Source organism: Nanorana parkeri, unplaced genomic scaffold (genome assembly GCF_000935625.1).
Source record: "Nanorana parkeri isolate BGI_ZX_2015 unplaced genomic scaffold, ASM93562v1 scaffold1709, whole genome shotgun sequence".
In the NCBI taxonomy this organism is placed as follows: Eukaryota; Metazoa; Chordata; class Amphibia; order Anura; family Dicroglossidae; genus Nanorana; species Nanorana parkeri.
Window position 1 is genome coordinate 164,220 of NW_017307977.1, and position 23,531 is coordinate 187,750.

The window sequence follows — 23,531 nt, forward strand, 5'->3', positions numbered from 1 at the left end:
GTCTGACATAAGACATCAGCAGAACTTGTGGAGGAGAAGTCGGAAGTTAGGACGGCAAACAGCTATCTTGAGTCCGGTGAGTACATACCCTAGAGGGGTTTTATTCACCACATCATGAGATTATCACTGATTGGATATACATCTAACTTCATTTTGGAAGACAACAGAACTTGATGTTTTTCTTTTTTGGAGCTCTTTGGCTCGATCTCATCTGATACTTTTTATATCAAAGTTTTCTAAATAACAATCTTCTTCTTTGGGGTCATCATTTTTTATCACTTGGATGTAACAAACTTGATTTTGCTTCAATTGATTGGAAGAAGTCACTATTATTATTTTTCACTTGAATGTTATAAGTTTGTTTCGTTTGCATGTTTTGGATTTATTAAATGAAACATTGTGCACAATTCACTTACTTTTATTACAAACTACACATTCATGTACCTTGTTTTTTCTTCAGAGAGGTACATAGTGTAAATATACACAACTGTCGCAGATTGAGTTGAACACCAAAATCTATATTTATATTTAGTTTCACCTTTTATATATTGTATACATATACACTAATTTGGGTGTTACACCGTGAGGCTTTTAGCGCTACACTGTTGATCGATTAACCCCGGGGCTTACCGCCTGAGTTCTAGCAGCTTCTAGCTATTCCGATTTTTTTTCCTCCTTCTTTTTTTTTTTTTTTTTTTTTTTTTTTTTACTATCAGGGTTGCTGCAGTTGTAGCTGGGACCTGGCTCTGGTGCTCCACCACTGTCCTGAAATCATTACTCTGTATTGTTTTAGAAATGCTGTCACATGACAACACACAAATGTATCAGTACTCGTATCTGAGTACTTGAACAAGTATCAGGACTTGTACTGGAAAAACTGGTATGGGTGCATCCCTATTATATATTTATGAACAAAGAAATCCTACATTAAAACAGAGATGTTCAAATCCCAGGAGCTCCGTGTGCGCCTTGCAAATGACAGCTGCCTCCTAACTTTTGAATTTTTCTCTAGTGTAGTCTGAGAGCTGTAAAAGTATCTGTACTTGTGCCGAGTACAGTACTTGGTATCTGAACATCCCTAGATCAGATGATTGCCAACATGCGGCAGCTTCCTAATGCTCAATGGAACCCCCAGCAGGTTCCCTAAGAAACATTCTATTAAGAGGTCACAACCATTGCATTTGGGGGTTACACACGAATCGCCCATTTTTAGAGTTTAGGAGCCTCAACTAAGATTAAGTGTATGTCAGGGCCAATCAAATACTTAGTACATCTTTCTAATATCTGTACATTTCCTCATGTTTTATTCTTAATAATATGAAAGCTCCGTTTTTTTTTCCAGCTTTTCCATTGAGGAAAGGCCCTAGTCAAAGTTTTTTGTTTTGCAATTGTGGGATTCTGCCTCCACGTTGGTTTTCTCCTTCTTACTGTTCTACTCACTTCCTCTCTCTTGGTCAATCAGCTTGTAAGAAAATGCAACCCCATCATCAATCACCCCCTCCAATCAGATGTGCCTGTCTTTTTGCTTTCCGCCCTCCTCCCATGGATCCTTGCTCTTCCCCTACCAGTACTCGGAGATCCAACACATCCTTTGGCTACTTGCTTGGATGTTACCCATTATAGTCAGAGAGCAGGGAAGTTGAGGAGATGGCTTAAACAGCAGCAAATAAGCAAGTAGGCATTCTAACCCCCCTCTCAGAATCTTTGGCACTTTGAGCAGAGAAAGGGGTGGGTTCTGTGTGGGGAGAGAGTGCTCCTATCGGGATTCCTAGCTGACTGACAGCATTTGTGTAGCACCAAATTTGTGCCTTCTACCAGCCTGTGCCACAACCTAACCCCCTACCCATACAATGTCAGGTAACCCCCCCCTTGCAATATCAGCCAACCAAAGAATCCTCCTACACCACACCTGTGAACCCCCTTCCTTATCTCACCTCTCACTGGTCTGCACACCCCCACTTCTTTTAGAATGTACTGTGCCTGCAGCTCTCTGGCTCTCCGCATCCAATGCACCTGCAGCCCTCCAAACAGCATCGCATGCACCCCCCCTTCTGTCACCTTCAACTATGCTTGCAACCTACATTCCTACATGACTGGAAGTATAGTTAAAGTCTTGTGCTGGTGCAGACCCTTTCTGGCCTAAAAGAGTGTTCTTTATTTGGGCAAAATTATGGTGTGGGTGACAAAACATGCTGGGTGTGAGGTCAGTTAAAAAAAAAGGCCCACATCATGCAATTATCCACTATATGGATGTATGCATATAGTGTAAATTCAACAGCCTGGTCCTGAAATACATAATTTATTATAATTCTGTACAATATAAAGTTGTGAAAGGCTTCCATCTAATAAGAAATGTGAACATCAAAGATGCAGCATCAAAGTAAAACCAAGAAAAGGGAACGGAAGTAACATAAAATATATATAAATGAACAAGAAACCAACATCCGAAGGAAAGCACATAAAGTACTTGAAAGCAGAGTGCTCTACCTTATTTATTAAACCAAACTGAAGTGCTGTAGTTACTAATATACTGTATTATTTACAATGAGATTTCATCAACTGCAACTGTTTTTTTTAGAAATATACCCACAAGTTAAGGGTTTTATAAAAACTGGACAAATTAAAACAAATACAAAGTTAAAGTTGTGGCCTACCGTGACAAATAAGGTTCTGTCTTATTTTTATGAAAATGGAACCCAAAATCTGCTCGCTTATGGGAAGCAACTTCCAAAAGTGGACTTATTCCTCTTTGCTGCTTTTCTAATTAGACTGCACACCCTCACCTCCTTCCCCAGGCGTCTTTCAGCTAGCCATATGATGCACAGGGCCCTTTTGTGAGTGTAAGGTGCTGCCTTCAGGAGCCCTTCACTCAGTGTATGCCCTTGGTCCTCTGGGCTTTTAGCAAAAAGGTATTACTATGTGACAGCCCTGGAGAATAGCTGAGATAAAGTAGCCAGAACGGCTGAGCGCCATTTTTATTAACCTGGAGTTTGGCTTTAAAGCAGTTAGTTGGTGGTTGGTTAGTGGAGGATGTTGCAGCCATATTGAGTGGGGCAAATCAGATTAAGAACATTCTGGATTAGTGTGAACCTAATTCATTTTAATACTTTATTATCGTGTAGTATATGTATAGGGAAATGTCGCGGGTGGTGCACGTGCAGTAGAGCCTTCTCGGCCAAACCTTCTCACTAAACCGGAAGTCAGGTCGTTGGAGATCTCGAGGAGTTGGAGTTTTCGATATAACAACTTTAGATGTCTTTTAAGATAAGTGGTACAGCCAGGGAGCTGCCTGGTCCTGCTGCTTGGAGCACCTGACCAACTTTGTATTTTCTTGTAGTTGAGAACATTTGCCCCCTTCAGAGAATGGAATGTCCGGGGTCACCAGACCCAGGTATTATTGCAGGGAAGGAACTATGTTTATTTAAACAAAGACCATCCCCAAAATTGTCAGCATATTCTGTTAGGGAGTTATTGAGGTGGTGGAGGGGAAGAGAATAATATTGTAAGTGGTATGTGCTAGTGGTGTATGGTGTCAACTGCCTAGTCTTCCTGATATTTGTTTTGCATCCCAATAAGTTCACCTTAGAATTGGTCTCCATTTAAAACTATAGTTTTGGATAGAATGGAGAAGGTTTAGAACCTTTTGTATGTCCCCCTTTGGGGAGCTGTCCCTTAAAGGAGAAGTATGAGGTGAGTGCTTTTCACTCACCTCATAGTTCTAGCCGACCTGTGACAATGAGACTGTCACAGGTCGGCTCAGTAGATCGGGAGGTGAGCGAACACATACCGGGTTCGCTCACCTCTCGATCCTGTCATGGCTCTCTGCCGTGACGGGGGGGGCTGGATTCCCCTCTCCCCGCTCCGATCTGACTGGCGGAACGGACAGGGGAGGGGGCGGGTACAGCTGGCTCGGCCTCTAGATAGGCAGAGCCAGCTGTCACTCACGCAGCTGGGCGGATCCCGTCATCTAAGTCGGGATCCGCTGCGGCGTCTCAGTATACCGCGAGCTGTAGCTCGCGGTATACTGAGCTTAGGGTAACGTGAGGACGCTAGTTTGTGTCCTCCCGTTACCCTAAGGAGAACTATGGGGAAAAACACTGACCCCATAGTTCTTTTAAAGTAGTCTTAAACTCTGACTTTTTTTCAGTAACAAATCCAGATCTAGCAAATAAAGCATTTCCTTAAATTTTTGCCCAAGCATCATGTTTCTAAACATCTGGCTCCAGCTCTCAACTCTACTTACCTAAACTTCCGGTCCAGTAAAAGATCACAAGGGACAGCACAGTCTTCAGCAGCTGTCTATTAAATAGTTTAGAGACTATAGGGGCTTGCCTTGTGGTCCCTGTGTGTTTGTGGAGACACACACAGCTTACTAGCACATATAAGGGTGCCCCATAGGACCCTGCAAGCGAAAAGATCCACACTAAAACAGGATATCATAGTCAGTCAGTGCTCAGGGGCCAGCTGATTTTGCAAAGGACTAAAACTTTTCAACATCTGTTGTAAGTGATTTAAAACTGCTTTAAAACCTATGACTTTAATATCACTTTAATTTACTGTTGCATAACATGGACAGGAATGCCTCATTCACACTGCTAAGAGCCAGCCCGTACAGATCGGTGCGGCGTGTACCACCGTATCAGGCCGCTCCCGGGAAGGACAGGTGCAGTGTGTGATTGTATGCAGCAGCCTGTTCTTCTCTATGGGAGAAGGTGGCCGTGCGCTCACCTGAGCTGCACATCTGTGCGATTGTTCGTACACAGAGGGATGGATCGTGTCTGCATCTGAGCACGGACACCCGCATGGATGTGCAGTTCGGGTGAGCGTACGGCAGGGTACAGCCGCATACTCCAATAGAGAACAGGCTGCTGCATACAATCACATGCAGCACCTGTCCTTCCCAAGAGTGGCCCGATACGGCCATGCACGCTGGTTGGGTTTGTACGGGCCAGCTCTTAGCAGTGTGAATGAGGCCGAATGGGTGACACAACATAAGTGGGGTCAGAGAAGTGTTACCACTTACACAGAGAGAGGCAGAACTTCTAATGTTTTTGTTTTTGTCTGTAAGACTTTCTATTTTCCTGCTGTGCCATTGGAATGGGAAGTAAAGGGTAATTTTAATGGGGATGAATATAACATTAGAAACCTCACAGAGGTTGTACAACCTTCCCCTCTCTATACAAATCTAAAAGAAGAAAGTTTTTCCTTAAGTTGTATTTTAAGCATAATCAATATTCCCCGGTGATTGGATTTGAGAAATGTAATCCCTAGGCTACAACAAAATGGCTACTCTTTGGAAGAGTAGACACCGACCAGAAAGATTTGCTAAACATCCAACAGGTAAACAAAATTACAGTGAGTAAAAAAAATTTAAACATTTTGATAAATCTCAAATCTCAAACTGATGTCAGCACGAAAGTAATATGTCATATTGTAGACTGCTCTTGCAGAAAGTTCTCCGTTCCTGGGATGATTCTTTCTGGTTCCGTGGCCATAGCGGCTTCTCGAAGAACTTGCATGTGCTCCTCTGCTGCTGACATTGATTGGTCAATCCAGTCCAACCCAACCGTCAGGTGGCATGCATTTTTGGTCACCAACACAAGATGGCTGACGGACAAGAGAAGAGCAGTGGTTCTGCAAACAGAAAATTAAATATGACATACTGCACTTCCATGGGTCCTGGCCATAGGACTGTCCCATTAACCCTGCCCCCTCCTGTGTACAAGCCCCACCAGCAGCTGGACTTGGGCGTAGTCAATGTCTCCGCAATATGATTTTGCTACCTTTGTGGATAGCCGTTTGACATGAACTGTTGGTTAAAATTGCAGGTTTAGGAAATCATACGTTAGCAGTTATATTCTTGATATGATAGTCAACTGTCCAAGTTGGGAATTTGTTCGCTATTCCCTATTGTTTTGCTACAGGGAGGAGATGGGGCTAAATATTACATGAACATACAGGCTCCAAAAGGTCTTTCCAGACGTCGGAGTCCAGCCTGACCACCTGTTGTCCCACTATAAAATGATAGTAGGTTCCCAAAGGTCTTCCCAGACTTCGGTGCCCAGCCTGATCACCTGTTGTCCCACTATGGAATGATAGTAGGTACCCAAAGGTCTACCTAGATGTCGCTGTCCAGCCTGACCACCTGTTGTCCCACTATAAAATGATAGTAGGTTCCCAAAGGATTTTCCTGGACCTCGGTGTCCAGCCTGACCACCTGTTACCCACTATGAAATTATAGTAGGTTCCCAAAAGTCTTCCCAGACGGTGTCCAGCCTGACCACCTTTTGTCCCACTATGAAATAATAGTATGTTCCCAAAGATCTTCCCAGATGTCGGTGTCCAGCCTGATCACCTGTTGTCCCACTATAAAATTATATTGCCTCTTTGGCTACTGAGACTCTCACTGAATGGTAGCAATTCAGAGGGCAGAACATTAGCCTCAAAGTTGAACCCTTAAGCAGGGCTTTCAGTCTTGGGTAATAAAAGGGTGACAGGTTAGCTTAAATGATTTTTGAATATCCACTTTAAATGTTTTGGAATAAATCTATAATTGGAGCTAATGTTTTTCTCTGACCAACTGAATTATTAACATTTAGAAATATGTAAGAATTTCATCTTCAGGGAATTCAAATTGGCCTGCTGTCGTACATACCTTGCATCAAGCAGCTTTGGGTCTAGAGGAGGGTACATGGAACGGACCACATCATCAACTCTAAATAATAACAAATTAGGCATTAGTCATTTTAACTGGCAGAAAGTGTGGATAGTAATTCTTTCATCCTCTCATATATTATTTATTATATTAAAGTCATTAATAATTATGCCTTTCAACTCTTAAGGTTCCACCTAATCATCACATCTTTCCCACCGATAAGATTACACGACTAGGAAGGTTCAATGTAATCAATACGTTCCACCATCCACTAAGATCAACCAACTCCATCAATCATCAAATTGTTCCAACAAATAGGATTAGTCAATCCTTGACATTCCACCTATTATTACATTCTATAGCTCTGCAACAGCAACTTCGATTTTGAGTGCTCTAACTCTGACTCAGCAGGGGACATGCTAGACAGGGTTTAAGCTTTTCTACTAAGGATGTGGATGCTTTGTAAAGAAAACTAACAGGACCTACTCGCACTTGTCCATTTTGATACAGAAAAACTTGCATTTTGCTGTATGAGAATACATGTCCAGTAGAAATCCCATTCTTTGTAATGTGGCTGGGTCACATCTATGTGCTGCAGTTTAAAGAGAACTGTGGTGCAACTTTTTTGTGCCATTTTAGAGTCACGGGGGAACATATACTAATGTCCTCCTGTGGCCCAAAACTCAGCATATAGCAGACTATTGCTGCACTATATGGTGACAGTGCAGAGCCGCGCTGCATTTGGGACAGATCCCTGATATTGTTGGGATCCACCCCGCTGCCTGATTCATAGCTGGCTCTGCCTCTCCAGAGCCAGGTGTGCCCGCCCCGTCTCACGTCCTTTCATATAGTCAGCTCTGGTGGAACAGAAAGGAAGGGGGAAATATCTGTGGGGAGCAGTGACTGTCACAGTGACTGCAGGGAGGAGATCGGGAACTCAGATTAGAGGTATGTGATTGCTCAGTTCCTAATCAATAGAACTGACGTGACAGCTTCAGTGTCACATGTCAGCTCTAATTATAGGGATTATATATTTGTTTTACATATGTGTTCATCATCTACGCTAGTTTGCATTGAATGTATGGGGCTGGGGGCTCTTGCATTTTTCTTTTTACATTTTTTTTTATATTTGTATTTTGTAACACTTTTTTTACTTGACTGACTCTGAATGCGGCTGGGTGCTTCTGGGTTTACACTCTGCAGAGGACTGTGGGGAATAGCTGTTCATCTATGCCCTGGTAGTTGCCATTCTGACAGTGCTCCCAGGATAAGCGGGAGAGCCCAGGGACCACTGGTGGTGAGGGAGGGTTGGGTGATGCCACCTTGCGGGTCTTGCAAAAGTGATAACTTTTACTAAACCGCGAGAAACCTGCTGCTCTAAATAAAAAGCAAGCCATGAGTTTGTTTTAACTGTGATGTATGGGATACGTCATTGACAGCGAAAGGGTCAAAGGTATGGAATTGTTCACTAGCTATGGGTGTTGGTCCAGAGCCCAGCTGTTCATGGTACAACTGGCTCCCTCTTAAATTCTCCACTGGAAAAGATAAGGAAAGTACTTCAGAAAGTGCAAACAGGAAGTTAACGAGACAGCAATGCCTTGGATGCTCTGCCCCTTTGCGCACAAAAGAGTACATGATATCATATTGGGCAGAATCGTGCATTTTTGGCCCCATAGTCTTTAATGGGAGAGCCTCAAAACACAGGACACAAGTGTTCTAGCACAGTTTTTACATGTTTTTTAGCCCAATGTGCAGTCTCTGCCTCCTAGGAACCTTAGGTCTGTAAACAAAATGGAGGGTGAAGGAGTTTCCATGTTGCATGTGGATACTTCCATCCGCCTAATGAGTGCCCACAAGAACTTCTGTCACCCACAGTAATGCCCAAGAACCTTGACAAGTGGCAGAGGGCCTGGAAAGAAATGAGGGGGTGACGTTTTCCCGTATTGGGAGATCTGAGCACAAAACACAACAAAACCAGGAAGCAGAAACAAGGACGATGATGTCAAAGATGATACTTCTTTCCATTGGCCAAAACAAAAATGCCCGAAGCTTTAAAAAAAATGCTTCAAATGTGAATGGGGGCTTACATTGTATGTTTAGCCAGTCCTAAAGAGTCAACTTGCATAACCTATGTTATTTCTCATACATCAAATGTTAGGAGAGACTTCTCACCGTGGGCTGATCCTCTTGGCAACAATAATGATTTCGCTGAGGCAGGATGGAGATTTCATTTTAGCTCCAGATCCCATTGTCATAGCAACCAGTTTTTCTGTCAGCATGTGGCAGATCTGCAAACAAATAGTATGAAAAATAATGTAAATGTGTGGTGGTAGATGGTCATTTAGGGTGTAGGGAACCATCATAAAGAGGCAGAATGCGTGAGGTTCTGATAGGACCTATCTATTAGAATAATAGAATCTATTACATAGATGAGAAGACCTATACTGGGCTGCAGACCGATCTACCCATGTATAGACCCAGGAATGGAAATAAACAATTAGTTGCTGCAAGTACAAAAAATACCAGTTGGCCTGCCAACAATTCGGTGTGCTCCTAACCTATTTAGGCTGACAATAGTGTGCTTTTAAACTTGCACTGAAACCTCAACCAGGGTTGTCAGCCCTGCCTGCTGTCCTAAGAACTCCTCTCTATCCCACTCTACATGCACTCATTGACCTCTAAGTAAAACAAAAATTCTACTCCCATGACTCCAAAGAGTCTGCCCACACATTGTGTTGTAAAGAAATGGCTCTTGGGAGATGTAATTCTGGAGGCATGACAACACATGCCTATTTTGTATCTCAACCAAGGTTTTCTGCCCTGCCTGCTAGACTACAGAACTCCACCCATACCCATCCCTCTTTATCCCACTCCAACTGCATTTATCGATTTATTTCAACGAGTAATGAGTCTACCCACATTCTCTGTTGTAGGGAAGTGGTTCTTAGGAGATGTAATATTGGAGGCATGACGACACCTGCCTTTTCTGTACCGAACACTCAACCAGGGTTGTTAGCACTGTTAAACTATAGAATTCCACTTATCCCCTTCCTTCTCAATCCCATTTCACATGCATTCACTGATTTCTGAAGCAAATATATGCTGCTGCCTTGATTCCCAAGGGTCTTGGGTTTTGGGAGATGTAATTCTTGAGGCGTGCCTATCCCATTAGCAAATAAGTTACCAGCAACTGCACCTGCAAGACTTACACTAGAATGGCGATGATGTCACAGAGGGTAATCAAGTTGTTTCTTGCTACAGAGACATGATAGAAGACAAAAATAATGCTGGGGTATGCTCTAGAGGGGGAGGTTTGTGGGTACATGTGGGGAAATCCTCTGGAGAGCAGATTGTTACCAGCTAAAGCAATCTATTCCAGGATCAGCATGAGGCTTTTAAATGCTTGCTCACAATGGAAATTACCCAACACACAATACATAGTAAAGGGACATATGGATAAATGAGCAAAATCCAAACAATATTAATTATTTAGCTCATAATGCATTCATGTTAACAGTAACCAGATACCTTGAGACCAGCATTGTAACGTAGTATGTAGGGTTGAATAAAGACCAGGGTCCATCCAGTTCAACCTATGTATGCGAGTGTGTGTGTGTCTATTTATCTTGCTCTAACACGTCATGTATTATGGCTATTCAGAGACCTGCCTCTTCCTGGAGAGTGCCGAAGTAACAATTGAATATAGGAGTCTCACAGGGAGGAGCAAATTACTTTTCTGGCTTCAGAACGTCGTGGTGGACCATGTGGTGCTCATTATGGTCTCCTAGAGGCAGAGACCCCGCATGTCCCTGAAATGCTGGCTTTATTTGACATCACACAAATTTAAAATGTACAACTTTAATCTCCAGTTGAGTGCTGGTGACTCTTTATCCTTTACTGTGGTTCTGTACAATGCCAATTGTTGCTGTCACTACGAGAACCATCTAGCTACGTTGGTTTGAACACTGCAAGAAGTGCAGCCCAGAACTGTATTGCTTCATGTATATGTAAAGAACATTGACTGAATGGGTTCCCTAATTTTTCAGTGTGAGGCTATGGCCTTATACAGTATATTATGAGACAGTGTCAGGCATGTTTGATTGGCCCCGGTTTGTGGCAGTACAGAATTGGAGCACAGGCATTACAGCCAGCTTGTGGTGGACCTCTAGTACTTCAAGACCAAGAGGCATGCTAAGGCTGCAGTAATAGTGTCAGGCCTGCTACACCAGGGGTCCAACACCAAAGGATAGTAGTGTATGTGCTTAGTTGTAGATTCAGATGGGTGCCATGCATGACTACCCTTTCCCACCTGCTTTGGGCCTGTCTAGAATAGCCATCATATAATATTACATTTTTCAAAATCTCAACTCCAGGCACAAGAAAAATACACTATATTATGGAAACTGTTTTATCAAACAAAAAGATTTGCCATTCTATCTATCCAATCCTTTGATTTACAGAGCCCTATCACAAAGCACAGTCAGCCTGATGATCTGATAAACAACACAGTTAGGTCAGCCCTATCCTGGTATTAGATAGTGAAGGAGTAGCAACAGACTGATGAGGTAGTCTTTGTGCTCTTCCCCCCTCATAGCATGCTCCATGTTAGCACATGTGCACTGCAGAAAACCTGATTGGTGCTGCCCCTGGGTAATACTGTGTGGGCATTACAGGGGGCTAAAATGAAGTCAAATTTACACTAGATGCAAAACAATCTGCCTGGAGTTCAGCTTTAATAGGTCATTAATATACCTACCTTTAGAATGGAAATGCAGTGAGAAACAAGACCGCTACAAAATGGAAAAAAAAAAATATTAATTTAAATCCTTTTTGTTGAAAACATAGTTTACTTGTTTATAAAAAAAAATAATACCTGTCCAAAATATAGACAAATACATAAGACATCAGAAAAATTCCTTATTTTCATAATGTTGCTTTTAAACTGACTCCATAGGTAAGCAGTGCACGGAAAAAAAAACTATAGTGGGACAACAACAATGAGGACTGGGCTGGATGGCACTGGCAGGCAGGGTAGTAGTCTGGTACTGGCTTACTGATAATCAGCAACATTAAATGCAGCTGGTTGTGTGTTGCCTCTGGGAGGCATGCAACCTCGGCCACGGCCTAAGTTGGCTACACAGAAATCCAATGCCGACAATGGGAAAGTGGAGTCTCCGAGACCCCAAGTAGTCAGTGGGTAATACTGTGCACCAGTGCCCACTCATTATCAAAATTCTAGTTTTGGTGGATTGACCCTTTAAAGCATATGTGTCAAACTCAAGGCCCAGGGGCCGAATCCGGCACTCCAGGCCATTTCCTAGACTTCTACTTTCAGATCTAGGTATTAAGTTATTACTAAAACCAGTGATAATCGAATGCAGAGGCAATTATGATAAAGATTAGATAAATTTATATAGTCTTACAGATACCTTTGAGGGCAACCATAATGTTGATGCGGCCGATGATTAAATTGAGTTTGACACCCCTGGTTTAAAAGTTCCCTTGTTTATGGATAATGGTACAGTATTTGTCAATCAGTCTAATGCAAATGATGACATTTCAAAAATTATATTGATAATAAATATTTCATATAATTGATGTTTTCTGTCGTGCTCTACATTGCCCTTCATTCTAGCATCCATAATCCTTCCTAACAAAGCCATCTACTATTTTCTACAAAATGTAAAGTGAACCTGTGTGTAAAGTAACAAGTTCTATGTAATGGTGGTCCCTCTAACTGCTTACATTTCCATTTCCTTTGCTCTCCAGCTGCTCTGTTTAGGGACTGGAAGTGAAGAGAAGAAACCCTATACAATCAATGACTTGGAGCTCAAACAGGGCTAAGGACTCTCCTGCATCAATCTAACTGGGAAAATCACATCTTCCCCCATACTCAGAAGTACCACTCCCAACAGAGTGACAGGGGAAAGGAAGATAAAGTATGTGTTGATGCCAGACTTATAACTGCCCATGTATTTCATTGGAAGGTTAGTGCAGACAGCCAGCTTAGTCTTTACAGCTCGTAAATTACCTTTTAGAGCACCATGGGAGCCCCCAGACCTGGAGAACCAGCTTCAGCGCTTGGTCTTACATCCTTCTCCAAAACCAATGGTGTCAGTGAGGATGCCTATCAAAATTATGAGGCTAATGGGGGCAAAGTGCTAACTTCTTAATGAAAGTTGCCATTTACATTATACACTGTCTCTTCTGCCTGTCCTGACCTTTGGCTCATCGCTGGATTACACTTACTGCCTGCTACTGGTCCTGACCTCTACTTGACTTTGGATTATATTTATCATCTGCTGCCTGAGCATCACTTGCCTCTAGACTTCACTACCAGTTACTCTTCTGCTACGCAACAGTCCACATCTGATTCTCCTAAAGACTCTAGGTAGTTTTTCGATATCCTTACTCAGTACCTTAAACCACTTTACCAGAGACTGTAGCATTGTGTAGTAAGCCCTGGGGACATCCAAATGTGATAGGCCAGCTTACCTTAAGGGAACAGGGGGGGCTACTATAGGTGAAGCAACACTGGCCAGCTATAGTCCCTGACTTCTGGTATTCGAGCGAGCCTTACACCATTTTAGTATAAACAGATTTATAGAATGCAATAAAATAATTGGCAGATTTTTAGGAAAAGTTCCTCAATAAATACAAGTTCATACTGTAAACTTACGAGGCATCTTCAATCCAGTCTTCGTCTTCCAGAATTGCTTCAATATGGGGGTTCGTGATGACAACATCATCCAGTTCAAGCTCTGATGGCTCTGATTGGGTTTCCATTGCTCCAATTAGATCCACCGTTGGCCTTTTAAAAAAATTGAGCATTTTAAAGATTTAGTAGAACATACAGTCATTCTCTGTGCTGAGATCTAGTAGACATTCCCAGCCTTTCTTCTACAACTTAATTTTGTCTTCTCCCTCACTGAGGGAAGAGGGTTCTATACATTGTGTTACAAGGCTTCCAGATAAAAAATGTCTTTCCACCTCTAAGAATGGCAAGGAATCACATCCTTTGTATTGTCAAGCCTGAATAAACCACAGTGGATTCTACTCTGAGTCTTCTTGATGATTTGGACCCTGCCTGTGGATACCATCAGCTCTGTAGGTTGTCATACTATCCGTACAGTCTCAGGAGGTATGTTCAAATACATAAATCGGTGGTTGGGACAGAACAGTGAATACAAATTAATGTGAATGAATTTATATGTATTTGTGTATTTGTCATATCTATTAGAATTATTTACATACAGTATATATATATATATGCATTTTGAAGAATTTATATTCATATTTGTTTACACATACTGATGATTTCATAGCTGGGGCAAACCTACCAGGAGACAAATTCTAAAGGCAAAGGAACTCAGGAGGACAATCATGGTGTGTCATATACAACACTATGCTCCCTTCCAAAGATCGAAAGTCCTTTGAGTTCTTTTTTTTTAAGCTGGAAGATCTTAAGTTTTTTAAAGAACAGTTTTTCTTTTTTACTTTTAAAACCACGTAACCACTTTCCCAGACCACTTTGACCTCTCTAACATAGCATAGCACTCAATGAGGGTGTGCACGCTTGAAAACTGTACTGCAGGTTGTAATTACACAGTTAAACATTTCTTAAAAGCTTGGAACATGCAGCATAAGAAAAGGTTAAGTTAGTTATTTTGTAATTATATATGTGCATGGGAGCAGCCCTATTTGCTCATTACATATGTGAGTTCTGATTTCTTCTTTGCTACACTGTGGTAGAGCTTTTATGTGCTTTTATTGCTCCTTCTCCCAATACAAGTCTATGAATTGGCCAACTCATTAAAAACATTCTTATTTCAATAACTGTTAAGATATTGAATTGCACTGATCTATGACAGATCTCTCTAGTAGCCATTCTACAAATGTATTTAATACCATAACAAATGTATGCATCTGGTTTGAATATAGAAATCATATTAAATAATATAAATTTAATACTACAATATAAACTCAAAAATGTCCTCACTGAAAATCCACTGTAGTTTGCCTTGAAAAGTTGAGGTTTCCTTTTCCTGGTGGCCATAGACATTAGACAGCTATTGTAAGATAACAAATAATTTGACTGCATAATAATAATTTCTCCTCTGAGCATGCATATCTATTGCTCTGTGGGCACGGTATATACCTCTGATGCCCATATTGTTCTGGAGAAGCAAAAAAACAAATCAGGCGGTTGACAATCTCCTTCAAGACTAGTCATATTCATTCTGATTGATTTCTTGTCCTGACATGTATGCAGGCCGGTGATTGTTATATAACCATGAACACCTTCAGTATATTGTTCGGCCAAGCCTGCTCAAAACTCACCAACAACCCCCATCCTGGCCCAGATCCTGCAGGGGCATTCCCCGCCTCTTTGTGACATCTAGCTGTGGGGTGGGGAATGCACCTGCCACAAGTGATTGGACAAGAAGTAGTGTGTGTTGGTCACAGCTTTTAGTGGGTTTGGTCAAACTTAGGCTTTCTGGGTTCACACCAAGCCCTAGCTCATCATTGCTCAGCACATGTAACGTACTTGAGTGATGGAATATTACAGGACTTTAGAGGCAAGTGTCCCAGTTCCTGAAGCATGGCAACTGAGATAGCCACCAGCCATCTGAGACTGCCTAATATCATGCCGGTAGACGTGAGGCAACTGTCTATCAATTATACTATGTAAAGTATTGTCAAGGAGCCATATGGGTCCATTTCAAGAGGCATCTTAGCCGGAATCAAAAATCCTTTTATTAATGTGACATGACAACTGTTCACACCTAGAACCTATTCGTACTTGTTGTTGTAGTGTGTCAGAAGATTCTTGGTCCGGCAATACCGTTGTCTGCATACCACAATCAGGGCCAAAAAGGAAGCCAGGAAGATGGTGGCTAGGACACCAATGGCCACAATGACCACAGTCTCCATTTCTTTACTGGGTCAGCAGGCCTGTCACATGAAGTGAGATGAAATCATCTGAAATATAAGCACACATAGAATGGATTAATTGTTGTTAGGATTCATTTTCTATTGGAATGCAAAAGGATTTTTGTATTCTTACTATTAGCAGCCATTAACCCAAGATGTAGAAAAGCAAGTGGAGCAGGACCACCTTGAAATTTCCAGAAGAGAAGGGTAAGTTTTGTTTAACCCCCCCCCCCAATTAATTTTTAATGAATTGCGAATGTAGACACAATAAAATGTGTGAGATTTGCTCCAATTATGAAATCATGTGAACAGAAAGTCCCCTTTTCCTTATTTCATCTGTACATGATAACATAATTGAACTGGATATGCAAATCATTTTTATTCTGTTGCAGGGGTAGGCAACCTTGGCACTCCAGCTGTGGTAAAACTACAAATCATCTGCCTCTGGGAGTCGTGCCTGGGGCTGTCAGTCTTGCAATGCCTCGTAGGACTGGTAGTTCCAAAAACAGGAGTCCCGAGGTTGTCTGCCCCAATCCTATGGCATACCAGAGTGCCCATCCAAGCAATCTGTTTAACTTATATGAAACCAGACAAGGCCTCACACTACATGGCTGTTGGTAAATCTAAAGCCTTCCACTGCACTCGGTGAGAGGCTTCTCAGCCTCCCCATACTGCAGCACTGCCAGTTTCTGTGCCAAGCAGCCATTCAAAATATGCTGCCTGGCGCCGAGTGTCAGCTTTAGGTGGGGAGGGCTGGAGATATGGCTGCAAGGGAGCTCCATCCATACATGCATTGCTTACAGCTCCCTCGTGACCGGAGTGACATCACAATCTGGCTCCTGGCACCTCCTACAGGGAGGGCAAGGAAGCTGTACAAGCAATGCACATATGGATGGAGCTTCCTCATAGCACAGCAGCCCACACTGAACCCCTAAAAATGTTATGGGCGTGTGTATGTTTGTGAGAATGTCTCTTGAGTGTGTGAGATTGTGTCTGTGGTTGTGTGTGTCTGTCAGTGTTTTATTACAATCTACCACGCAATTGCACCTACTGTTCCTTCTGGTGTGGGAAGTGCAGGAGGTGTGTTGCAATTTATTTGAATGGCACCCCAAACGCACTTCCCGCCCACAGTTTGATCGCTTGCACCGGAACATGCGGTACTGCAATGCCGTGCGTTCCAGTGTGGGGCAACTTGGGTTCCGACCTAATGACCAAGGACAAATGTGGGTCCTGAGGTCATACAGGCTGAGAACCACTGATCTAAAGGATATTGTACAATGAGGTTGTAATGTCTATGGCACCCAACAAGAACAGAGCAGGAGCCTTACAAAATATCAAGAGTCACCGGCATTGCTTTATAGGATGAGTGCCATAGGGAGCGTCAGATGTTAGAATGGTCTTTGATACAAACCAAATCTTGTGTGATAGTAGCACTGGCACCTGCCTTACTTCATGATTAGATCTTCCATCCAGCCTTGAACATAATCCCAGTAGCTACCTATCGAGCAGGAAAGTCAGGCACAACCCATACCTGAGCCATTTATTTGCAAATTAGGTCTACAATGGCCTTTCCTTTTCAATACCAGACCCATGTATGGGCAACTTTAGGCCTAAGTATGTACAAGTATCCTTGTTAGAGGACCTAAGAAGAGATGGAAGTAAGGTGCCGGATATGGATCGCTGATAGATAATGGGAGAAGTCCTTATAAAGCCAAATGGTTAGAGGAGACAGAGTTCACAGGAGATAGCATTTTGAAAGTGTACTACCAGAATTTGTTGTTGCTCTCATCAACCAATCAGAACCTTTGTTTAATTTTAACTTTGCCATGCAGAATGTCAATGGAAGCTGATTAGTTTTTATGGGTTACAAACAAATTGCTACATGCTGTGCTCCCATACACCTGTACAAGAGCAGTTAGTTACATCTGGTTGCTACATTCAGCACCTCCCTTTACTTGTGTATTGTATGTCCAGTATAATGATCTGCTGCATTGTGGGTAGTTCTAAAACACTTCCTGTCCAAGAGTTACAATACAGCTACCTCACAGCTAAAGTACGGCGAGTGAACGTTGTCACCCTAGGACAGGTGTGGGCCTCTGGGAGTAGGGTTGCCACCTGTCCAGGATTCACCCGGACAGTTCGGGTTTTGAATGCTGTGTCCAGTTTTCATGGCAGCAGAAACCCGGACACAAGATGTCAGGTAGACGGGGCAACCAAAATTAAGATAGGGACTACTGGCCCCCCCACGGAAAATAGTCTCAACTGATATATGTACATATGAATGGGGGGCACTATTTACATAAGCAAGGACTCGTTCTCCCCAAAAAATGCCTGCCGTCGCTCGAGTGTGTTCGGGTTTTGCTTGAAGAAAAGGTGGCGACCCTACTTACAGTGCTCATTGGAAGGACAGACTGGGGAAAATAAGGTAACAGCTGACTTCAAGAGGCGGAGCCTGCTGTCACTTAGGGAGCTGGGGTGGATCCTGACAATTTTGTTGGAATCCTTCCCAGCTGCACCATGGCTCTGTGCTATGTGGCCTGTGCTAGGCCCTTGTGCCAATGGCTTTCTGTCAGGGAAGTGATGGCAACTCAGCATATTGGTTGGCCAAATCAAGGCAGGTTCTCTTTGCTTTCAGCACCCATGTAAATATTTCTACCTGGCCATTGATGAACTTCTGAAGAATAGTGAAGTGTGCACAGTGATTTGCATTCTGCGTGCTGTGGAAGTAGCTCAGTGGGTAGAGTGCTCATCTTGTACGCTCTAGGGGGTGTGTTCAAATCTGCATGTAGAGAGGTAAATTCTGTGATTTATGAGCCCCTGTACACTTTTTATAGTCCCACCTCCAAAGCTGTCTTTAGTATATACTTTTACTGAGAAGGTTTGCACATGTGCAGGCCTTGTGGTGCATGTGGTTTGATTGCTGCTTTAGAATGCTGCAGGCCTTGGCTTTCCCGGATTGAATCTCTTCTGTGGTAACATGTTTGTTTTAGTGTTCAATGGGCCAATCTCCATGATATAGGAACATGAGCAACTCATTCTGTTGTCTTGCGGTTCTGTGGTGCAGCGTGGAAGGCGCCTGGAGCCTTAATCAGGGGCTTGTGGGTTCGATTCCCACCAGTGAGTGCAAAGTTGGTCACTTGAAGCAGGACCAAGATCACTGGGTTGTGTGATGGGTGCAAAGTTGTGTGAAGACCCAGTGGAAGTCCTCAGAGCTTGAACGTGTGGTGGTGAGGACCACCTTCCTTGGGAAACTTGAAGTGATGGTGCTGATCACCATCCTTGGTGAAGTAGCTGAATGATCCTGTCCAAGGAAAGCTGTGCACTGAGGATGGTGGAGTTGACAGAAAGAACTGGGCAAGGTATCCATAACATTTCCTTAATTTTAGACATGTTTGTTTTTCTGTGAGGCACTTTGCCTCTTCCAACTTGCCAGGTCACCCTATTCCCCCTTGCCATGGCAAGGTGCACCTATCTTTGGCATTTCATTCACATGTCTCCCTGGGCACCCAGTTCATATGCTGGAGTTTACTTCACTGAGGTTTCATTCACATCGTGCCAACCTCACAGTTCTTTGAGGAGCAGGTCCACTCTTTATTTAACCCCTCACCAGGTTTTTGTGACAAGAGATGTCCATTCATAGCTTGAGTGTATGTCACTGAGGTTTCATTCACATGGTGCCAACCTCATAGGTCTTTGGTGAGAGGGTCTGCTCCTTAACCTCTCACCAGGTTTTTGTGACCAGGGACGCCCCTTCACATTTTGCCAAGCACAATGTTGGTGTTTCACTCCAAACAGCCATTAGGTAGTTTGCTCTACCTTGGGAATCGAACACTTGGCCTTCAGATTCCACAATCATCACCCTTCATGTGACTGAGCCACAGCCCTGGGTGTTTGAGTCTGTGAGCAGTGGTAATACAACTCAAATTCAACTGAGGTGATCAAGTAAGGTAATACAAATTATAAAGTGCAGTACCCCGTAGCAACCAATATGAACCATACCCGGTAGGAAAGCTGATTGGTTGCTATCGGTTTCTGCACTTTATGTAACTTTCATAAATAAATCTGAATAGGTGGCCATCTGAGGATTCGAACTCACAACCATTCTATTAATGAGATCGCCATCCTACACACAAGACCACTGCCTCAGATGGTGGGCGGAGCCAAAACCAGAGCTGTAATATCTTGACATACCATATGATTGGCGGATTAATGGTTAAATGAATCTTGGCCTCAATGACCATCCCCAGCTGTTAAAAAAAAAACAACAACAAACAGTTACTTTCAAGAGTCCATTGCCATGGACCAAAGGACGCTTCTCAATCGCCTGCAAAGTTCAATAACCCAGAGCCACCAATATGATAGGCTACCTAGTCTGAAAACCAATTGGTTGCTACTGGTTTCTGCAATTTATACAACTTTAATAAATAAATCTGAAAGGGTGGTCACCTGGGGATTTAAACTCTCAACCATTTTATGTTTATGGTCAGTAGCATACACCCCACGCCACTGGCTCAGTTGGTGGGCGGGGCCAAAACCAGAGCTTTGATATCATTGCCTACCAGACAATTAGTGGTTTAATGGTCACCCATTGTATTTAATCGCTGCCATTAGACCTAGGATAGCCTCCCACTTGACTCAGTTACTTTCAAGAGTCCATTACATTGAACCAAAGGACACCATCTCAACTACCTGCAAGGTTCAAAAACCCAGAGCCACCAATATGATAGGCTACCTAGTCTGAAAGCCAATTGGTTAATAAATAAATCTGAAAATGTGGTCCCCGGGGGATTTGAACTCACAACCATTTTATTTTTGTGGTCAGCAGCATACACACAATGCCACTACCTCAGATGGGGGGTGGGGCCCAAACCAGAGCTGGTGATATCATTATACACCATCAAATTGTGGATTAATGGTCAAACAGCCTCCAAAAAACTATTCCTTCTGGTTAAACTCTACTTTCAAGAGTCCATTGCCTTGAAATAAAAGATGCCCTCTACCTGCACAGTGCAATAACCCAAAGCAATCAATATGAAGCGCTACCTAGTCTAAAGCCGATAGGGTTCCATTGGTTTCCGCAGTTTATACAACTTTAATAAATAAATCTGAAACAATGATCATATGGGGATTTGAACTCATAATCATATTATCATTGGGGTTAGCAGCACATACACAACACCACCACCTCAGATACAGGGCTGGGAGTTAAAACCAGAGCTGTGATATCAATGCTTGCCATATAATTAGTGGATTCATGGTGTTACATTGCTGCCATAAGACCTAGAACAGGATCCCACTTGGCCTCCTAAAGGCTCTTTGCCTTCTGATTAAACTCTACTTTCAAGAGTCTAACTGGTGCTTGTTTTTCTGCGAGGCAACTTGACCTCTTCCAACTTGCCAGGTCACCCTATATCCCCTTGCCATGGTAAGGTGCACCTATCTTTGGCATTTCATTCACATCTCCCTGGACAGCCAGGTCATATGGCTGGAGTTTACACTTCACTGAGGTTTCATTCACATGGTGCCAACCTCACAGATCGTTGAGGAGCAGGTCCATTCATTCTTTAATGCTTCACCAAGTTATTGCTACAAGAGATGCCCCTTCATGGCTTGAGTGTATGTCACTGAGGGTTCATTCACACGGTGCCAACCCCATAGTTCTTTGGTGAGAAGGTCTCCTCCTTAACCTCTCACCAGGTTTTTGTGACCAGGCACACCTCTTCACATTCCACCAAGCACTTTGTTGCTGTTTCACCCCAAACAGCTATTAGGTAGTTTGCTCTACCTTGGGAATTGAACACTTGGCCTTCACATTCCACAATCGTCACCCTTCATGTGACTGAGCCACAGCCCTGGGTGCTTGAGTCTGTCAGCAGTGGCATTGCAACTCAAATTCAACTGAGGTGATCAAGTAAGGTAATACAAATTGTAAAGTGCAGTACCCCATAACAACCAATATGAACCATACCCGGTATGAAAGCTGATTGGTTGCTATCGGTTTCTGCACTTCATGTAACTTTCATAAATAAATCTGAATAGGTGGCCATCTGAGGATTTGAACTCACAACCATTCTATTAGTGAGATTGCCATCCTACACACAAGACCACTGCCTCAGATGGTGGGCGGGGCCAAAACCAGAACTGTGATATCATGACATACCATATTGTTGGCGGATTAATGGTTAAATTAATCTTGGCCTCAATGACTATCTCCAGCTGGTTAAAAAAAAAAAACAGTTACTTTCAAGAGTCCATTGCCATGGACCAAAGGACGCCATCTCAATCGCCTGCAAAGTTCAATAACCCAGAGCCACCAATATGAAAGGCTACGTAGTCTGAAGGCCAATTGGTTGCTACTGGTTTCTGCAATTTATACAACTTTAATAAATAAATCTGAAAGGGTGGTCACCTGGGGATTTAAACTCTCAACCATTTTATGTTTATGGTCAGTAGCATACACCCATCGCCACTGGCTCAGTTGGTGGGCGGGCCAAAACCAGAGCTTTGATATCCTTGCCTACCAGAAATTAGTGGTTTAATGGTCACCCATTGTATTTAATCGCTGCCGTTAGACCTAGGATAGCCTCCCACTTGGCTCAGTTACTTTCAAGAGTTTATTGCCTTGAACCAAAGGACATCATCTCAACTGCCTGCAAGGTCCAATAACCCAGAGCCACCAATATGATAGGCTACCTAGTCTGAAAGCCAATTGGTTAATAAATAAATCTGAAAATGTGGTCCCCGAGGGATTTGAACTCACAACCATTTTATTTTTGTGGTCAGCAGCATTCACACAACACCACTACCTCAGATGGGGGGTGGGGCTCAAACCAGAGCTGTGATATCATTATACATCATACGAATTGTGGATTAATGATCAAACAGCCTCCAAAAAACTATTCCTTCTGGTTAAACTCTACTTTCAAGGGTCCATTGCCTTGAAATAAAAGATGCCCTCTACCTGCACAGTGCAATAACCCAAAGCAATCAATATGAAACGCTACCTAGTCTAAAGCCAATGGGGTTCCATTGGTTTCCGCAGTTTATACAAGTAAATCTGAAACAATGGTTGTATGGGGATTTGAACTCACAATCATGTTATCTTTGAGGTTAGCAGCACATACACAACACCACCACCTCAGATACAGGGCTGGGGGCTAAAACCAGAGCTGTGATACCAATGCTTGCCATATAATTAGTGGATTAATGGTCAAACATTGTGTTACATTGCTGCCATCAGACCTAGACCAGGGTCCCACTTAGCCTCCTAAAGGCTCTTCCCTTCTGATTAAACTCTACTTTTAAGTGTCCATTGCCTTGAACCACAGGACACCATATTGACTGCTGCTTCCACAGTGCAATAACCCATAGCAATCCATATAGAAGGCTACCTAGTCGGAAAGCCAATTGGTTGCTATTGGTTTCTGCAGTTTTTACAATTTTAGTCAATAAATCTGAAAAGGTGGATTAGAACTCACAACCACATAAAAACCATTTTATTTTTTACGTCAGCAGCATACACACAGCGCCACTGCCACAGATGGTGGGCGGCGCCTAAAACCAGAGCTGTGATATCATTACATACCACATGATTAGTATTTCTGGGTATTACTACCATCAGTGTCTCCCCCTTGGTCTCCTTAAGGATAGTCCAATCTGGTTAAACTTTCCTTCCAAGGGTCCATTGCCTTGACCCACAGGACATCATCTAGATTGCAGTAACACTACACTGCAATAACCCATAGCAACCAATGTGAAAGGTTAACTTATCTGAAAGCCAGTTGGTTGCTGGTTTCTGCAACTTTATGAAATAAAGCTGAAAAGGTGGTCACCAGAGAAGTTGAACGCACAACCAGCTCAATTGTAATTCAGCAACATGCACACAAGGCCACTGCTTTGGGTGGTGAGAAATACCCAGAGCTGTGATATCATTACACATGAT

The 23,531-nt window shown here is 42.9% G+C and overlaps 1 protein-coding gene across 2 annotated transcripts in view; it reads right to left on the reverse strand.

Moving 5' to 3' along the window:
- Nucleotides 1–1,057: 1,057 nt before the first annotated feature.
- TMEM98 (transmembrane protein 98) overlaps nucleotides 1,058–23,531 on the reverse strand; it is a 35,794-nt gene continuing 13,320 nt past the window's right edge. For both annotated transcript variants that reach the window (XM_018571245.1, XM_018571244.1), the window contains exons 2-8: nucleotides 15,459–15,637; nucleotides 13,335–13,466; nucleotides 11,412–11,445; nucleotides 8,828–8,943; nucleotides 6,656–6,715; nucleotides 5,403–5,634; nucleotides 1,058–1,068 (exon numbers count right to left, since the gene is read on the reverse strand). In XM_018571245.1, the coding sequence (XP_018426747.1) occupies nucleotides 5,427–5,634; nucleotides 6,656–6,715; nucleotides 8,828–8,943; nucleotides 11,412–11,445; nucleotides 13,335–13,466; nucleotides 15,459–15,589 (681 nt within the window). In that variant the 5' untranslated portion in view covers nucleotides 15,590–15,637 and the 3' untranslated portion in view covers nucleotides 1,058–1,068; nucleotides 5,403–5,426. The remainder of the gene's footprint in view (nucleotides 1,069–5,402; nucleotides 5,635–6,655; nucleotides 6,716–8,827; nucleotides 8,944–11,411; nucleotides 11,446–13,334; nucleotides 13,467–15,458; nucleotides 15,638–23,531) is intronic.